Genomic DNA, 19,310 nt, shown 5'->3' on the forward strand with positions numbered 1-19,310 from the left:
CATTTATCTGTGCACCAGATCTTGAGAGTGACTCTACCTATTTCTGCCCTCAAGGAATATCCTGGGAAGGGAGGCAGTTCCAGTGGCTCACCGGCTCTGAGCCCCACACCTTCTCACCTTCTAGTCCTGCTGTATGCAGGCTCTGGGCAGGGAGATCCAGAGCACCAGGATTCCAAGCAGGTTCTTGGCCCTGGCTACTACCCTATCATACCCCCTAGAGTCACAGCGGTCCAAAGCAGTGGGGCTGGGAGGAGGAGGCAGTGGGGGAAGGAAGGGATGGGAATCATGTCCAGCCCAGCTCCACCAGGAACCCCAAGCTGAGTCCTAGGTCAAAACCCGTGCTTCTCATTGGGGTTTCCTCCCCACGAAGGGGGTGTGATTGGCAACGATCATCTCCATGAGCCCTTTCCCTGAGGAGTGTATCCTTTCCTCAGCTCTTCTGAGAAGTGGGTGTGGGCAGAACCAGGCAAGACTCTCCTCTAAGACCCAGGGATAAGCTCTCAATGGATCTCTCTGGAGACACTTCGAAGCACAGTTTTGGTCTTTCTCCTACTCACTGCCTTCCCCTGAGGAGCCGGAGATCGCCACCCCATGGTCAGCAGGAGACCCCACTTTACCTTGGGGATTGAAAGCTGTTCACTAGCAGTGGTGCAGCTGCTATCCCCCAGGGCGAGGTGATGCGGAGGGCATGACCCGCCTCTCCGCCGGTTCCTTTCCGTCATCCATGCACTGGGCTGGTTGAGGCAGGGAGCTCAGCTGCTGTCACTCGCTGGGAGGGGCTGCTTTCTCTTCCCCACCCCAGCTGGACTCCGAAGGGTGCAGCCTGCACTTGGAAGGAGAGTGGCGAATGGCAGAGCGGGAGGGCCGGGCGAAGCAGGAGGTGAGAGACTGGGTGCTACAGTCACAAACAGCATCCTAGGAGGAGGAAGAGAGGAAATCAGGAGGAGCCAGGAAGGACAGGCCACCCAGGGGTTGGATGACCAGCCAGGCAAAGAGCTGGCTCAATCATGCCAGGGACCAGGTCCCAGGGACTGTAGGCCCTCTTTGGACAATTTTTAAAATTTGTTTTTCTTCTATTAGAACAGTAATGAATGTTCATAAATAATTTTCCATAATGTAATAAATTCTGGAACATACAGAGAAGAAAGTGAACATTGTCCGTGGTCCTACACATCAAAGTAAATTCTCACCAAATTGCACACACATACGTTAACCAAAATGACCTTACCTCTTACAGCCTATGCTGCAATTGCAAAACATGAACACTTTTTTGTCACTGTATATGTCAAGATCTTCTTTTTAATAGCTATCTACTATTTCATTGAGTGAAAATACCTTAATTCATTTATTCTATTCATTTTTGATGTGCATTTAGGTAGTTTCTATTTTTTTAGTGTTACCAACACATAGGGACAATGGTTAAAGTGCTGTTACAGGATTAGAACTCTTGGTTCAAATCCCAGCCCTGTCACTTCCAGCTGTGTGATCTCGGATAAGTTACTTAAATCTCTGGGCCTTGATTTCCTCCTCTCTGGGGTAAGGAACATGATACCTTTCTCAACGTTGTTGTGAGAGTTAAATCACATATGATATGTAAAGCTTTTGGCATAGTGCCTTTTAAGCACTTAAAAAATGTTAGCTATTTTTATTAATAATTCAGTATACACTGAGTAGACAGATTATTATGATCTCTGAACGCATAATAATCTGGCCACTCAGTGTATATCCTATATAATAAAAGGCTAAGATGCAAATTGTCCCCTCGACCAGGAGTTTGACCAGCAGGCAGTCTGGCCAACTGCTCATGTCCCCTCCCCCTGGCCAGACCCCACCCATGCACGAATTCATGCAATGGGCCTCTAATAAACACACACACACACACACACACACACACACACACACTGAGTGGCCAGATTATTATGCGTTCAGAGATCATAATAATCTGGCCACTCAGTGTATTTCTTTATACACATATGCATTCCCACCTCTGTGAATATTCCATAAGCTACATTTCTAGAACAATTGGTCAATTGCAAAATATTTGAATCAACATTCAAAATACAGCCAGCTCTGTACCTGTTTCCGATGTAGGTGTGGTTATATGGGTGTGACAGTTAACTTTATGTGTTAACTTGACCGGGCCACAGGACGCCCAGATATGTGGTTAAACATTACCCTGGGTGCTTCTGTGGGGACGCTTTTGGATGAGATTAATATTTAAATCAGCAGACAGAGCGAAAGAGACTGCCCTCCTGAATGTGGGTCGGCCTCATCTAATCAGTTGAGAGCCTGAACAGAATAAAACGGCTGATTCTCCCTGAGTAAGAAAGAATTCTTCCTGCCTGATGGCCTTTGAGTTGGGATATCGGCATTTTCCCTGCCTTCAGGCTCGAACCGAAGCATTGGCTCTTCCTAGGACTCAAGCCTGCCAGCCTTCAGACTGGAACTACACTAGGTACATATACTTTACCAGAACCACACCATCTCCTCTCCCTGTCCTCAGGCCTTTGGACCCAGATGGAACTAAACCATTGGCTCGCCTGGGTCTGCAGCTTGCTAACTCATCCTGCAAATCTTGGGACTTAGCCTCCATGATGGCACAAGCCAATCCAATAGAATAAAAGAGTAATATGCAAGTTGACCGTCACTCCAACACACAAGATGGCTGCCCCCATGTGGTCAAAGATGGCTGCCCCCATGTGGACACAAGATGGCCGCCACAAGATGGCCAACAGGGGAGGGCAATTGGGAGGGACCAGGCCTGCAAGGGAGGGCAGTTGTGGGCGATCAGGCCAGCAGGTGAGGGCAGTTGGGAGGGACCAGGCCTGCAAGGGAGGGCAGTTAGGGGTGACCAGGCCGGCAGAGGAGGGAAGGTGGGGGCGACCGGGCCTGCAGGGAAGGGCAGTTGGGCGGGACCAGGCCTGTAGGGGAGAGCAGTTAGGGGTGACCAGGCCTGTAGGGGAGGGCAGTTAGGGGTGACCAGGCCTGCATGGGAGGGCAGTTAGGGGCAATCAGGCTGGCAGGGGAGCAGTTAGGCATCAATAAGGCTGGCAGGGGAGTGGTTAGGGGGTGATCAGGCTGGTAGGCAGAAGCAGTTAGGGGCAATCAGGAAGGCAGGCAGGTGAGCAGTTGGGAGCCAGCAGTCCTGGATTGTGAGAGGGCAGTAGGACATCCCTCGAGGGGTCCCAGATTGGAGAGAGTGCAGGCTGGGCTGAGGGACACACACCCCCTGCACGAATTTTGTGCACTGGGCCTCTAGTTCCTTATAATATTGGTGTAAACCAATTACACACACACACAGCCTATTGGTTCTGTTTCTCTGGAAAAGAAAACAATGGGTATGTATTCAGTTTGTGAGAATTCAGTGAGCCCTATTCTTATGATGTGTTCAGTATGTACACTAAATTAAAAGTTTTTTATAAGTTAAGAAGCAGAAATAAATATTTAAAAGATTGTTTTAAATGCAGCCAGCTAGGTGAGAGTACAGAGAAGTAAAGCACTCACCATGCAATGGGGGCTATAGAAATCAAGCAAACTCTTTTTTTTTTCTTTTTCTTTTAATCCTCACCCGAGGATATTTTTCCATTGATTTTAGAGAGAGTGGAAGAGAGAGAGAGAGAGACAGGAAGAAACATCGATGTGATAGAAACACATCGATTGGTTGCCTCCTACAGGAGCCCTGACCAGGGCCTGGGCCTGGGAGGAGCCTGCAACCGAGGTACGTGCCCTTGACTGGAATTGAACCTGGGACCCTTCAGTCCGCAGGCAAACTCTTTTGAACGCCTTTGGCAACATTTATCAAATACCTTTAAAAATTTATATTCTTTTATACTGTAATCCTATTTCTGTAACTCAGACCTAAGGAAATAATCTGACATGTGGAAAAATGTTTTGCACCAAGATGTTCACCACAGGATTATTTATAATAGGGAAAAACTAGAAAACACCTAAACATACAATACATACAATTGCGCCAATCACAGCCTACCCCACCTCTGTGCCCCCACATGTAACCCTCACTGAATGTACTGCACATCACATGATACCACCCCTGGCCACAGCTGACTGGACCAAGGGAGTACACTGGACTTGAGTTGGGTCAGTTTCTTTCTTCCAAAAATGTGGAACTGGGACAGAGGGATTTGAGTAAGTCTTTCTTAGGTGCTTGAACTGGAAGAGGTTATAAAATCAGAGCTAGGACAGCCCTCTAGCCCATATGCAAATGCAAGAGAGAGAAACAGAAGAAGGAAGAATGAAATATACATACTGAGCACATTATCAGAGAAAATGAAGCTCAAGAGAGAGGAGAGGGAGACAGAAAGAAGCTGCTGAGGCCTTTGGGTCCCTGCCCTCGGGGTTCTGTAAGATACTCCACCACTTCCCTTTCTGCAAAGCTAATGCATATGCATTCTTTTACTAACGCAAATAATCCCTAACAAAGTCTGAAACTGATATCAGGAGTGAGGTATGCAGGCAAAAGATTCTCAGAGAAAGTGAGAGCACTTAGGCATGGAGTCTTGGTGGGTGGGGCAGTGGTATGCTGATAAATACTTAAATACTAGTTTTTCAGGAGTGAGGGGAAGGGCCCTGACTTGTGGCATTTGCCAATTTTCATAGTGTAAATTCTCCCACTGTGGCCTATCTCAAGGTACCAAGGTGATGTCCCTGAACACAGAGATGGTACAACTGACTCTCACAAATCACATGGGCAGGCTCCAGCACACCATTGGTGGCAGGAGAGATGTGAGCACACCCCCTCCCTGTGGGGGATGGTGGCAATCTCTAGTACTCACTAGTCTTTTGGTATCGGGACCATGTGTCATTCCAGGTCTGGGCCTTCCAAACCCTGTCTCAGATTAGCACAAGAACTTTTTGAAACACATTAACTATATTTTCTGAGTCTGGAAATAAGATCTTGGACCTTATAAGCCAACCCTACCTCCCAAGGAAAAGGGCAACCCCACCCGCCTACCTCATTGGGAAGGACTGGGGTTCCATCTGCGTCCCGGAGGATACCATCTTTCCCCACCTGGGGGAGTACGGAGAGTCTGGCCTCCTCGCTGCTGCCTGGCTTGGGTGCCTTCTTGTTCAGGATCCTAGCCATGCCCTCTGGCTGATGGTAGCTGGCCGGGGAGAGGGGCTCCGGCTTCTTGGTGCTCTCCTCCCCGGCCACCGAGGTGGGGCTGGGGGCCCGGCCGCACACGTTGCGGAAGAACTCCTGCACGATGCCGTACTTGGGGGGCTCGGGCTTGGCCCGGGCCTCAGACATGCCCAGTTTCCAGACGGACTCCGTGCTCCCCGAGTGCTCCACCACACTGAAGAGACTGGACAGCCCGTCATTGATATTCCTCAGCACGGGGCTGTCCCGCGTCGTGGTGGAGCGCGCCCAGGCCGAGCCATTCTGCTTGCCCTGGTGTAGGTTCCACAGGCTGCGGTCCTTGGCACCGTCCAGCTTGGACACGGATCGCCTCTGGAGCTTTGGCGAGCCATACTTGGGCGAGCAGCAGGGCCGCTCGATGCGCGAGTGCACCTTGTCCAGGGAGGAGGAGATCTGCTTGCTGCGCACGGACACGAGTGAGGAGCTGCGGGGGGACCAGCTCTTGCCATGGAGGCTGCTGCGGGGCAGGTCGGTCTGCAGGCCCACGCTGACCATGCGGGTGGTCTGAGTGCCCACGCTGGCCAGGCCCACCGTCTGGCTGGATGTGCTCTTCACTTTCCTCTCCAGCGAGCCTGAGCGCATGGCCTGGCGCACACAGTTGGTGATCTCCTTCATGTCGTCACTCATGTTGCCCGACATCTCCAAGTTGTGCAGGGCGGCTGGGAATCCAGGCCCCGCTGCCGGGGAACCGCCCCCGGAGCCCGCGTCCAGGCGCTGCCGTGAGAAGTTGCACAGCCACCGGCCGTAGGAGCTTTCGGCCAGCCCATTGGCCTCTGCCGACTCTTTGGGCTTGGCGGTGGTGAAGAGGAAGCCGGGCTCGATGATGATCTTGCCCTCCCTGTCGTGGACCACGGGGACACCCAGGCGCCGGGCCACAGGGGGGCTGTAGTAGACACGGATGCCCGTCTTGTCGGGAGCTGTGTAGCTGCGCTGCATCTGCCTCCCTGCCGGGTCCTGGCAGGCCAGGGCACCCAGGCGGCTGCAGTCCCGCGGCTGCGCCTGGGCATCCTTCTCTGGGTCCACCGGCTGGGTGCCCACAAAGGCAAAGGCGGGGTTGTTGGGCAGCTTCTTGCCCCGGGCAGCTTCACTGGCCAGGTAGGGGGAACAGTCAAGCAAACTTTCAAACTCAGACATGGAGGAAACAGATTTGGTCCTGGGAAGAGCAGAGGAGGAAGAGTGGAGTTAGTGGAAGATAACACACGCCCCAAGCAAGGCACTCTGGCCTCCGTCCCTGGTGCTTGGGCTGCCCCAGGGCTGGGACCACAACGGGGTCCTGCTCGCCTCTTGTGGACGTCTCTGTCAGCGCCCGGCCCCCCATTCCGTATGCACTCACACCTACACACCCCGCATGGCGTGCTCTGAGCATCTGAGGGCTTTTTCTTCGGGCTGCAGGAGCACACTTGGCTTCCACACCGAGGAAGCGGGAAAAAGTCAGCGTTTATGCCCCTAAACGTAGCCCTCGACAAACAGTGGGTGGGACTGGGTGGCTCCGTGTTCCTTGGGTGGGAGAACCCTGAGCTGCATGCTCTGCTCTGGCTCCCGGAGTTCCTCACTAAAACTGAGTTCAGGTTGCCCGTGGGATGATAACACCCTCTTCACTGGCTGCCTTCCCTTCCCTGTCTCACTTCCAGGTGTTTCCTGGAATCCACTCCCAAATCCATCATTTCCACTCAAACCCTTGTCTCAAGGTCTCAAGTCCTTGTCTTTGCTTCGGGCGAACCCAAACTAAAACTTCACTAAATATCCAGCATGGACCTGGCACACACGTTGCCTGATGACTGAAAGTGCTGGGCATACGTAGGTGCATTACACATGTCAGACCGTTCAGTCCTCCAATAGCTCCAGGGGGCAGCTCCTATTATCTCCACCAGCTGGAGATGGGAAGCAACACCCAGCGTCAGAGCTGGAGACGGCAGAACCGGAATTCAAAACCCACACTGGACTCCACAGTCCACCTTCCTGGTCCAGGCTGCTCCCTCCGGGGCTCTGTTGCCCTCACTCCTTCCATGGGTTTCCTAAAGGTGGTGACGTGGGCTTGAGAGCCTGAGGGGCTCAATAATCCCAGGAATGGGAGTCCAGCTTGACTCTCCTAACTACAGACACAAGAAGAAAGAGCCTCAACGAGAGCTAAATAATTTCTTTCCCAGCTAGGATTTGCGGGTGCCCCAGTTTTCCATGTCCAGAATCAAACGAAAAAAAAAATCATACACAGGAATTATCGCTCCAAGTTTCCCAGCTCCTAAGTGGCCTGGGTTGCATAGAAACCATGTGCCTGCATTCTGCCAGCTCAGCTGAAGTGCAGAGATGGGCACATGGGACATGGGAGAGCAGAGAGGCAAGGCGCAGGGCAGGTATAGGGCAGAGCAGGGGGTGGGGCCTGGAGTGTGGAGCAGGGGGTGGGGCTGCAGGGGGAAGTGGGTGGAGGGGATGCCAGCACCTCTTTAAGCCAGTTCCCCCAAGCTCAGCTTCGGAAACAGCCTCCTTGTCGTGGATCTTTTCACTGCGTGTCTGTCAAGGAACAGAGACAAGAAGGGTCAGTTCTGGTCACCAACACCCTGAGGGACGGTGACAGGAGGTCACTCTGGGAACTGACCCCACCTGAGTCTCCTCTTGTGGAGCAGGAGTGATGCCAGCACTGACCTAACATGCCGATTCGTCAGGTTCTGGGTATAATGCACCTCCCCTCCCCATAGGTATGTGATCCAGGCTTGGCCAATGGGAGCTCCAAGAGAGAACCCCAAGGAAACAGTCTGTTGAGAACTTAATCTGCATGTGGTGGCAGCTCCCAGGACTGCTGTTCAGTTGGCAGCAGAGATCTGGAGGTTCCTGCTCTGGGCTTGTCTCACCCTCGTTCCAAAGCAGGTCCCCACTTTTCTGTATCTGCATTGCCAGCCATCGGGAGCCCCTAATAAAATCCTCTCCTGCCTCAGTACTCCAGAATCAGTTTTCGTTGCAGCCACTGACTAACACACCATTTCCTCAGGCTGTTGTGAGGATTACACGGGATGATGGAAAGGACCTGTCCATTCCCTGTTTGGTTATTCGACGTGTTGCTATAAGGACAGTGCAGCTGAGGCTTAGGAGCAATCTTCACCCTTGTGACCTAACTGATCTCCACAACCAGGGCTGGGCCAAGGCAGAGAACGTGATTCTCATTTTACCAACGTGGCCACGGGGGCCCAGAGAGGGCAAGTGACTTGCCCAAGATCATGTGGCTATTTAGAGGCCCTGCCCTTCAGAAAGGCACATACGAAACCTAAAGAGGGCCAGGGGCCTGGCCAAGAATACAGACACCCAGCGCTTCTCCCAGACATGGGAGGATGGAGCTGGCAGAGGGTCCTTCCAAGTCCCAGAGCACAGGCTTGGGTGTGACCTGTGTGACAGGGTGAGCATCCTCCTTGTCACATCCTCCCCAACTGAGGGACTTCCCAGTATAGCCAGGAGCCAAAGAACATGGATGGCTTGCTACCCTACTCACCTCTTTCCAACTGTTGTCCTGCTTCTCCAAGTCTGAGTGCTTCAGGACCCAGGGGTCAGCAGCCTTCTGCAGCTGGGCAAGGGTGAAGAGGGCGGTCAGTGGTGGGCACAGCTCGTGGGCAGGGCCCTGCTCTGTGCTGGGCCACTCCCCAGGCTCTGCTTTACAGCCTGGAGAACCCAGATCATGGACTAGAAGCCACCTTCACAGTGGGCAGCAGCTCTGAGTCACCATCGAGGTGGACTTGAGAAATGACCATAAAAGCAACCACTGATGGACATCCTTATAGATGAGATTATATTTAACTGGAGGCCCGATGCAGGACATTCATGCACTGGTGTGTGTGTGGGGGGTCCCTCAGTTCAGCCTGCACCCTCTCGCAGTCCGGGGCCCCTTGGGGGATGTCCACCTGCCACAGAGGTGGGAAAGGCTCCCGCCACCACAGCTGCGCTCGCCAGCCATGAGCCCAGCTTCTGGCTGAGGCTCCCCCTGTGGGAGTGCACTGACCACCAGGGGGCAGCTCCTACATTGAGCGTCTGTCCCCTGGTGGTCAGTGTGCGTCATAGCGACCGGTCATTCTGCCGTTCAGTTGATTTGCATATTACGGTTTTATTACATAGGATACTATACACTGTAATACAGTTGTTACTACAATGTTAATTCATGCTACAATTTCAGGAACAGCTAAACCAGCTAAGCAGCAGCTGCATCACATCAAGGTGGTGTCTTCCTACCAGGAATGCTAAAGAGCAGATAAACTGAACGACAACAGCCTCTACACCCTGTTGTGAACAGCTCTCTATCAAAGAGGCAAAGTGTAAACAATATGTACATTACGATTTAATTAATGATTTAAAAATATAAATTTTAGCAAGAAAAGGAGGCAGTGGGTTGGAATAAGCTTTTGCAATATGTGGGTCTTGTATAAAGATGAAGTCCTGATTTAGGTAAAATAAAAAGTAAAGCAAAGGAAAAAGCCGAAATAAAGAGGGGAGCATAGCAGCCCGCTAAGCTGGAAGCATGATGTGAACTGTAGTGGGCATAATGCTCAGCGATCGCTTTTCCTGTCTCCCTCTTTGGGTCGGAGGACTCCAATTTTCCCGTGGGGGCCCACCCTTGGTTCTTCCCTCTTGGTTCCTGGGTTTTGGCAGGCTCCAGGGATGGGCACATGACTCACACCTAGCCAATCAGAGCCTTGTGGGAAAGGACAAGTCTTTCCACCGCAGTCACTAAGCGGTGAGGATATGAGCACAAAACTAACAGTGGCCATATTTGAGGACAGCTTGCTTGAGAAAAAAACACAGAGGAAAGCAAGTCTGAGAGACTGGCAGAGAGAAAGACGCAGTTCCTCCCGTATTCTCTGAGCACCTGGATGCAGCTCTGCCTGAAGGAGCGCCTACCCCAGGCCTTTTTCCACAATGACTGCCCCGGTGGCTTGAGCCAGCTTGGGCTGGGACAGGCCTCACCTGGCTCAGGCGGTTCTGCAGCTCCTTTACCTGCTGCTCCACCTGCTGCTTCTCACCCTGAAGCCGTTCCACCAGCTGCAGCTTCTCCTGGCTCCAGTTGCGCTCGCTGACCTGCAGCTGCCGCGTCAGCTCCATGACAGCGCTGTAGGACTCAGCCAGGAGGTGCTGCTGCTCCTCCCGCTCCCTCTGGAGGGCGGCCTTCCACTCGGGCCCTGTCCGGTCCCCAGCGCCCTTCCCGGCCTTCAGCTCTATCTGTGGAAGGAAGAGCAAATTGGACGCTGGCATCAGGAGGCCCCACCTCTCTGCTCTCTGGCCCTCTTTCCCTCCAGGACACCAGCAGGGGGCAGGGGAGAGAGTTCCCTGGGAGGACTCCTCACTCAGAACTAACCCCTCCTCCCAAGCAAGGCTTGTGGAACTCTTTCTACCCACCCAGCTCAGTACTAAGGGCTTTTCAGGCATTTATTATCTCCGTACCCTCATGCAAACTCAGCAAATGACTACTACTTTTGATATTTTACACGGGAGGAAGAGGTTAAAGAGGTTAAGTTACTTGTTCCAGTTCCCATAGCTATAAAATGGCAGGTTCCTATTTATTGCTTCTCATACTTCACAACTCTTACTTGTGGTACAGAGTTTACATGTACATGTTAGTGGGGACACGCACCCAAAGTCATGTCATGAATGCGTGCAGGAATCCCTCTAGCGTGATGGCTTTCTCAGCCTCAAACCTTGGGGTGGCAGGAGGTGAATAGACAACCTCAAGAATTAAGGCACCCCCACGTCCCCCAGGCTGTGGTTTGGGATCTTAACCCTCATGGGGCCAGCAAGGTTCCCCGTGGAGAGGAGCACCTAAAACGGCTGGGTCAGGAGGGGGAGGGGCTGGCACAAACAGTGGACACTGTGCAATGTGCAGATGGGGCAGGGGCTGTGAGATCTGCAGGGAGAGTCAGGAGGAGAGCATGATGGCTCGGGGCAGCCAGAAATCTGAGCATTTGGAAGGGGAGTCAGGAGGGGCAGAGGTTTGGGGAGTGAGGGTCAGATCTGCCCCTGACTAGCTGAGTGACCTTGGGAAACTTAACTCCACTCTGCCTGTTTTGTCACTTGTCCAGCAGAGATAATGAGTGCACTCACCTCCAAGGGGCCATGACGCTGGACGGTAGCCTGCAGCAGGGGCAGGCTGGAGGAAGCCGGACCCTGCCGAGTTGTGGCGGGGCTAGAGGTGGTTAGAGCACTCTCTCTGAGTGGCAGGAAGTCCACCCGCTCACTGCAAAAACCAGGGCGGGGCAGCAACCTGCCTCCAGGTACACAGCAGAGACCGAGCCCCCAGAGCTCCTGGTTAAGGCTCCTTTGGTCATGCTGGGTTGTGGGGAGAGGAGCCCCTCAGTTTGAGCAGAGGAAGCAGAACAGAGCCAGGAAGCAGGGGGTTAAGGGGCTCCTTATGAGGAGAGGAAGGGAAGCATGAGGACAGCAGGCAGCGGAAGTCCAGGTGTGTGTGTGAAGGATGTCACCAGGTACAGACAGGCACTTACGCTTGGACATCCTGCTCCCAGATCCCACAGCTGAGGGCTGCGCTGAGACAGGACAAGGGGGAGATGTCTCTGTCAGGCGGGAGACTCACCTGGGTGGTATGACTCTTGAGCTCTGCACGCTCCGTCTCCCAGGTGGCCTTGGCCTTGGCAAACTGCTGCTGAAGCTCAGTGAGACCACGGCGTTCATCCCGGAGCAGCCAGCACAGCTCCTTGAGTGTCACCTTCATGTCGGCCAGTGTCTTAATGTACTCATTGGGCTGCAGACAAGGGCGAGGCCTGGGTCAGGAGCGTTTAGAGGGGCTGCGAGGGGAGCCTGGGCTGGGAACACGCACCCGAAGTCCAGACTGGGACCCTGCCAGGCCTCAGGCGAGTCCCACACCCTCACTAGGACATCTCACCCATGACAGTTTAGTCCTAAGATTTCTGAGCTGAGTCATCTCAAGCCTGGCCACATCCTAGGCCAGTGGTCGGCAAACCGCGGCTCGCGAGCCACATGTGGCTCTTTGGCCCCTTGAGTGTGGCTCTTCCAAAAATACCACGGCCTGGGCGAGTCTATGTTGAGGAAGTGGCGTTAGAAGAAGTTTAAGTTTAAAATTTGGCTCTCAAAAGAAATTTCAATCGTTGTACTGTTGATATTTGGCTCTGCTGACTAATGAGTTTGCCAACCACTGTCCTAGGCCAACATGTATGCCAGCCTCACATAAACAAAAACCCTGCAGTTATAGCCATAATGACGCTGCCTAAACCTGAACCGGGCCCTGGCTTCTCTGAGGCCCTGCAGTGTCGAGGTCCTGGATCCTTCTCCTTGCCCAGGATTCTCTCTGACCCACTGTGGGCCAGATAAGGGGTCCGAACCATGGAGCCTCCCTGAATGCCTGATTCGGTCCCGAATCTCTTCTCCTTCGCCCAAGGCTTGTTTCCCACCCGTACCCAAGCTCACTGTGTGTGCCCTGGGAGCCTGACCCCGTTGTTCTCTCTACCTCTGGCTTAATTTGAGAGTTCCTGACCCCAGACCACAAGGTCCATCTTCATATGACTCCAGCCTGATGTCCTCATCTCCACTATGTACATTCCAAAATGCAAGGAATCCCAGAATACCTTGCCACACCTCTGCACACACAGTTCTCTTGGTCCAGAATAGTCTTCCCCTCATTCTCTATTAGGCAAACTCCTATTCATCCTTCAAAACCCACCACCACGTAGCCCTAGCCAGTTTGGCTCAGTGGATAGAGTGCCGGCCTGTGGACTGAAGGGTCTCAGGTCCGATTCAGGTCAAGGGCACATGCCCAGGTTGCGGGTTTGATCCCCAGTAGGGGGCGTGCAGGAGGCAGCCGAGCACTGATTCTCTCTCATCATTGACGTTTCTATTTCTCTCTCTCCCTCTCCCTTCCTCTCTGAAATCAATTTAAAAAAATATAAAAAATACCCCCACCACCAATAACCACTTCTCTGTGACACTGTCCGCTACACTCCCAACAGAATTAATTGTTCTCTTGTCTGTGACCCCACAGTCCACCATCTGGCCCCCGTCACTGCCCTGTGATGATGTATATACCCCACAACACTGAGCATCTGGGGCCAGTGACCAGGCAATAACCCTCTGCAGCTCTGGTGCCCAGTACAAGACAATCAGAGAAGGTAGCAGGAAGTGGTCATTAAGTAGACAAAGAAAGAAATGGACAGGACAGGACTGGGAGCAGGCTGAGAACAAACCGTGTTTTGGGTCCAGCTGTCCCCCATGCAGGTCTTGTTATCAGAATGCTGGGCATTTAATTCCTCTTCCTCCATTAGCAGGTACAGCTCCTTCATGCTATTTACCTAGTTTAAAAAAAAAACACACACACCACACTCATCAAATGGGTGGAAAGGCATCATGCGTGGGCGTCTGACCCTCAGGAGGAGGGGATTCAGGCTAGTGGCCCAGACAGAAAGTGGACTGAACAGCCAGACTGGAAGACAGAACAAGATCTGTGGTGCAGGATGGCTCAGAGGCATCCAGCTGAGCACCGATTCCCCACATTTTAACTCTGACCCCTGGGCGCCATCTAGACCGGGAGCACAGCTGGAGAGTCAGGCACTTCTGGCCTCCCACCATTTCTCTGCCCCAAACACCATGAGGCGTCTCTCTGAAAGCTACTCAGAAATGACATGTTGTCAGGCCAGGTCAAAGTAGGCACAGTGGCTGGAATAAAAAAGACACAGGTACCCCATGATTATAGAAAAGGGAACCAGAGGTTTAGGTTGACAGGAAGGAGATTTCCTGGGAGGCAGGGTTTGTTGCTGATGGAATCTGAGCAGCAGTCCAGGCCTGGCCAGGGAGACCAGGGTACTAGTTCAGGATAGGAATGAAGCAGAAGGGAGCCACCTTCTGACTGGGGTGCACATTCATCATTCACTCAACAAATATTTATTGAACTCCTACCATGAGCCAGGCTTTGTGCTCAGAACTGGGGATACACCAGTGAGCAAGAGAGACAAAAACAAACCACAAAACCCTTTAGCTTCTATTCCAGTAACAAGAAAACAAACAAATATGTGAAATGTATGAAATGTCATTAAATATGTGGAATGTCACATAATAATAGGCGCTATGGAAAAAAAGAGAACAAGAAAAGGAGCTAGGGTGTGCTGTGCCTGGGTGGTCAAGGAAGGCCTTGGAGACAAGGTGATACTTGGGCCACGTCCTGAAGGAGGTCAGAGAATAAGCTGCGAGCTTAACTGCAGGTTGAGAATTCCAAGAAAAAGGACAAAACCAATGCAAAGGCCCTGAAGGGGGAACAGGTCTGTCTGAGGAAGTGAGAGGGGTACAGGGCGGGTGGAGCAGGCCACTGCAGAACTCTGGCTTCTCCTCCGGGTGAAATGGTAGCCAGGGGAGGAGGGACACTGGCCTGACTTTCAGTTTCACAAATCCCTCTAGGTGTCCCCTGGAGATGTAGGGCAGCAACAGAGCCCCATATCACACAACTCCCAGGGCACCATCCACACGGAGTACAGGCTGCCTGGTACCTCCCTGTACCCGTGTGAATATAAGATGCTTGGTGGAAGGGTACAATGGCAGGAGCGGAGAGATGGGTGAGGAGGCTACTGTGACAATCCAGACAAGATGTGATGATGACTCAGGTGGGGGTGGGGAAGTGCAGCTGGGTCAGATTCCGAATAGATTCACAAGGTGCAGGAACGGCCATGGAAGCCATAAGCCTGGATGAGCTCCCCCAGGGAGTAAGTGCAGGTGAAGGAGAAATGCCGCCTGAGGGCTGAGTCCTCGGGACTCTGACGTTCAGCGGTCAGGTCAGGGAGAACAGGAGGGCCCAGCCAAGGAGATGGAGAAGGAGCAACCAGTGAGGCGAAGGAGAAACCAAGCGCGTGTCCTAGAAATCACATGAATAAGGGTTTCTAGGGTCAGGAAGGTGCAGAGGCTGGAAAGTGTGTGTGTGTGAGGGGACAGGGCCTGGATAAAGAAACAATCCAATTCTGTCCCCAGCCACGAGTACTTAAATATACAATCTCCTATCTATACACACAGGTACACAACTCTTTCTCTGAAATCCTTGGGGTCAGGTGTGCTTGGAATTCAGAATTAATCAAGATTTAGAATAATAATGGCACCTACATTCTATCCTCCTATATAATAAAAACCTAATAAGCAAATTGTCCCCTCAACCAGGAGTTTGACTAGAGGGCGGGGCCAGCTAGCCAACCGCCTGTGGCCCCTTCCCCCAGCCAGCCAGGCCCCCTGGCCAGCGGTGACAGCAGGCAGCTGGGGGGAAGGGAGGCCCCGGCTGGCAGCCAGCAGCCACTAGGGACCCTGCCTGTGCATGAATTTCGTGCACTGGGCCTCTAGTATTGTGTAACAACCCAGGTAAAGTCTGGTGTAACACCCTATGCTCCAAGACACTAGTATTTCCCCTATAAACATATGAATATTAACATGAAATGGAATAAATAAAGGTTTTGCTATCAAATGAAAGTCAGGCAAATTTTTTCCAAGCTTGGGCTAGACCAGAGGTACCTGTACCCAAAAGGCCAAGGTAAGCAGTGCCGACTCCGCTGGGTGTGACTGAGGTATGATGCCCTTCTGTGCTCCCTCCTCTCGGCAATGTTAGTGCTGACGAAGGGGCACAGGGGCTTTGAGGAACAAAGGATCCTGCACAGGCTGAGGGCCATGGGAGTCCTTCCCAGAGTTCCACTCCTCATGTTTCCTGCCATATCCAAATACTACCTCTACTCTCATGAATGTTTTTAAGTCAACCTACTCCTTCTAGTTAAATAAATATGTCTAAAAAAGGAAAGTATTATTACTACAAATGGAAAGCCCCATTGCTATATATCGAAGGTAACATAAAAAATAAAATAGGTATATTCATAAGTCAAACATAAACAATAAAAAATGAACTACTTCTACATGCAAAACATGAATGAATCTCAAAACTTATAGTGAGCAAAAGAAGGCAGACACAAAAGACTACCTGCATTGATATAAACTTCTACAATAGGCAAAAGTAATTGATGGTGTAAGAAATTAGAACTGTGCTGACTGCTGGGGTGGACATATTGACTGGGGCACTAGAAATGTGCTCTATTGTGACCAGTGGGGGCGACACAGGTGTACACTATACAACTTCATCACGTGTAACTTAAGATCTGTGCGCTTTACTGTGTGTAAGTTATACTTAAAGGAGTAAAAAAAAATTAGTGCACACTATACTTGCATATAATGGAATATCAACAGAACTAGATTATTAAAATCACCTACATAGCTCTTGCCTGCTGAAGACTCTGAGGTTTTGTTAAAAAGGGAAATGAACAAGAATTAGAGACCTACCAGCCCCCCAAGGAGATTTTCTCCCGCTGAGGCCAGAACCCAGTCTATCTTCTTCACCACGGTATCCCCAGCACCTGCCACAGCACCCAGTAAAGAGCTGGCTCTCACAAACAGATGCTGAATGAAGCCTGCAAGCTGATGGCTTGTACAGGAGCCTCAGGGCTGTGCCGATGCCAGCTGGGTGTCCCTCTGGACTACCAACCCCATACCACCCTCGACCCGGTCCCAGTCCCAGAGGAAACATACCTCAAGGAAGTCATCCCCCTCGCTGGGCAAAACCTTGCCCTGGCGCCAGCGCTTGAGGAACCACCTGAGCTTCATGAAGAGCAGCAGGAAGTTGTGCTTGAACTGCTGGGACTCCTGCACCAGCATGTTCTTCTCCTGGCTCCAGAATTTCTGCTCCAGCCTGCGCTGGAGACTCAGGCTCTGCAGCTCAAACTCCCGCCTCAGGAGCGCCCTCTGCTGGTCCTCCTTCAGCTTCGAGGTGAACAAGAAGAGCATGAGCAACCCAGCTGTCTTCCTGGGCACCACCCCACCCCATTCCAGGCTTTTGACAAGGGCAGTGAAGAAAATCTGGGTGGTGTTTGTTGGTGATTCCTGCCAGGAATTCCACCACTAGCAGCTCATTCTGTTGAGCTAAACACTGCCCTCTGCTACTCCAGGGAGGAGGAACTCATAAAGTCAACAGCAATCAGTTACTGAATCAGCGAAAACAGCTGGGATTTGAATTCAGCTCTGTTTGATTATAAAAACCATGACATAATCTAATAAGCATGTACTTCGTGCCAATGTTTCGCATGAACTCACATTTAATGAGGAACTTGGGAGGGTGAGCAATGAAGGCAGGGAGGGGTAAGGGCATGCTGGGAGTGACGAAGACTGAGCACATGTAATATCCTAGAGAAAGCAATGCCATGTCACGGCTAAGAGGGAGCCAGAGACCCTGATTAGAATCCTAGCCTCACTTTGCCTGGATGTGCAACCCTGGGCAAAAGTACTTCAGCTCTCTGGGAATCAGTTTCCCTGTCAGTAAAACGGGGACACAGCATAAGGGAAGATCTGAGGATTAAAGGACATAATGTGTGGAAAGTGCATTACACAGCCCTGACATACAGGTACAGCAAGGGCTTAATAAATGCTTTCTATTAGTAGGATTAGCATCTTGATTACCAGCCAGACTTACGGCCTTTCGGCTACAGATTTTCAGCTCTGATGGGGGTAGTACTTCATAGACAGGAAATTGAGACTCAGAGACGAGACAGGAGGTCACAAAGGCAGCCAATGACCAGCCCCGGATTCCAGCACAGCACAGCTAATGGGTGATCCCATGTGCAGCGACACGCCACAACCATGAGGCAGGAAGACTCAGGTTTCCCCTGACATTCTTGCCTTCTTAAGACTTGTGGACCTCTGAGAATTCTGCCTTCAAATGAGGGAAGGGAGGCTGGAGTAAGTGTAGGTAGGGCATTGAGCACCACGCACCTGGACCATTTTCTGGTTGAAGTTGTCAGCCTCCTCCTTCCGTAGCTGCCGCTCCTGGGAGAGCTGTTCTTGCAGGCCCCGGAGGCTGTCGTGGGCCTCGGCCAGCACCAGCTGCAGCTCCTTGATCTGGGGTAGGGAAGAGGGCCATGAATAATGAGGAGGGAGAGAACAAGAGGAGGGGAGAAGCTGTGGTCAGAGGACAACAGTCGTAGGAGAGCAACAGCAGTAAGTCAGACCCAAGCTGTCCTTCAAGTACAAATCGGGCACGATGGCTGACCCTACCTCAGCGGTTCATCATGATGATGAAACAAAACAGTGCGCGCCAAATCTAGCTATTACAATTTTAACTTGATAATGTGTCTTTTTAAAATTTACTTGAAGAAAATAATTTACTGTGGAAACAGAGTTTGAGTTGCAAAAATGTTCACTATCTCATTGTTTATAACCGCAAAAGTTACAACTTAGATAGTAATGATGAGAATCAATATATGTGTTAAAGGGGTATACACATAGGTAAAATCCATTAACTATATCATTAAGGATGGTGTCCTTTATTGTATGTACATTGTCATATTATTATATGTATATTATGTGATGTTATACTTCAGTAAAGAGTTTAAAAAGATGTATCTCAATAGAAAAACATGAAGGGCATGGACACACAATAAATGTTAAGAGTAGTTAACTACGTGATAATCTTATGATCTTGGCTTTCTTCTTTGTACCTTTATGCAATGGTGCTTAGGGACTGTGTTGTAGCTATGTGCTGCTATGTAATAACATCTTAAGAAAACGACAATGAAACTCTACATTTTCACGGGAAATTGCGCTTATAAGTATTTGTAGCTAAACAGGCAAAACGAACCTATTCTGTGAGAAATCAGGATGGTGACCGGAAGAGGACATAGAGGACTCCTGGGCAGGGCATGCTTGTTCATTCATCTGCTTGCTGATTACACAGGAGTGTTCAGTTTGCGGAAATTATTTGAGCTGTCCACTTACAATGCAAGTGCTTTTCTGTATGTATGTTACACTTCACTTTAACATGTTTTATGTATTTCTAATAACTGAGGGAAATGTTTATGGATGTTAAGCAGGAGGAAGAAAAAGGAAATGTCAGTTCCACCCTTACACAAACCTTCCCAGGCGTGCCACGATGTCCCACTATGAAAAAAATACACTTTTTTTTATCTGGCCAATAATGTGGAAATTTGGCAATGGAAGGCACTGACTTGAGGTTTATCTTATACTCCTGTTTTGTATGAAAAATCCTTGTAGGGCTAGATCTGCTATCTCTAGGGTTCTCCGTGAACTCAGTACCCAACACAGTGCCTGGCAAATGGTAACTGATCAATAAGGAGTGGTTGAATGAAACAAT

The 19,310-nt window shown here is 51.1% G+C and overlaps 1 protein-coding gene across 1 annotated transcript in view; it reads right to left on the bottom strand.

Annotated features, from left to right (window-relative positions):
- Nucleotides 1–284: 284 nt before the first annotated feature.
- SOGA1 (suppressor of glucose, autophagy associated 1) overlaps nt 285–19,310 on the bottom strand; it is a 61,473-nt gene continuing 42,447 nt past the window's right edge. The window contains exons 7-15 of the mRNA XM_028157770.2: nt 17,933–18,058; nt 16,697–16,927; nt 13,342–13,446; nt 11,718–11,885; nt 10,100–10,351; nt 8,637–8,708; nt 7,596–7,666; nt 4,973–6,311; nt 285–915 (exon numbers count right to left, since the gene is read on the bottom strand). Coding sequence (XP_028013571.2) covers nt 763–915; nt 4,973–6,311; nt 7,596–7,666; nt 8,637–8,708; nt 10,100–10,351; nt 11,718–11,885; nt 13,342–13,446; nt 16,697–16,927; nt 17,933–18,058 — 2,517 coding nt within the window. The 3' untranslated portion in view covers nt 285–762. The remainder of the gene's footprint in view (nt 916–4,972; nt 6,312–7,595; nt 7,667–8,636; nt 8,709–10,099; nt 10,352–11,717; nt 11,886–13,341; nt 13,447–16,696; nt 16,928–17,932; nt 18,059–19,310) is intronic.

This window comes from Eptesicus fuscus, chromosome 12, assembly GCF_027574615.1.
Source record: "Eptesicus fuscus isolate TK198812 chromosome 12, DD_ASM_mEF_20220401, whole genome shotgun sequence".
NCBI lineage: Eukaryota > Metazoa > Chordata > Mammalia > Chiroptera > Vespertilionidae > Eptesicus > Eptesicus fuscus.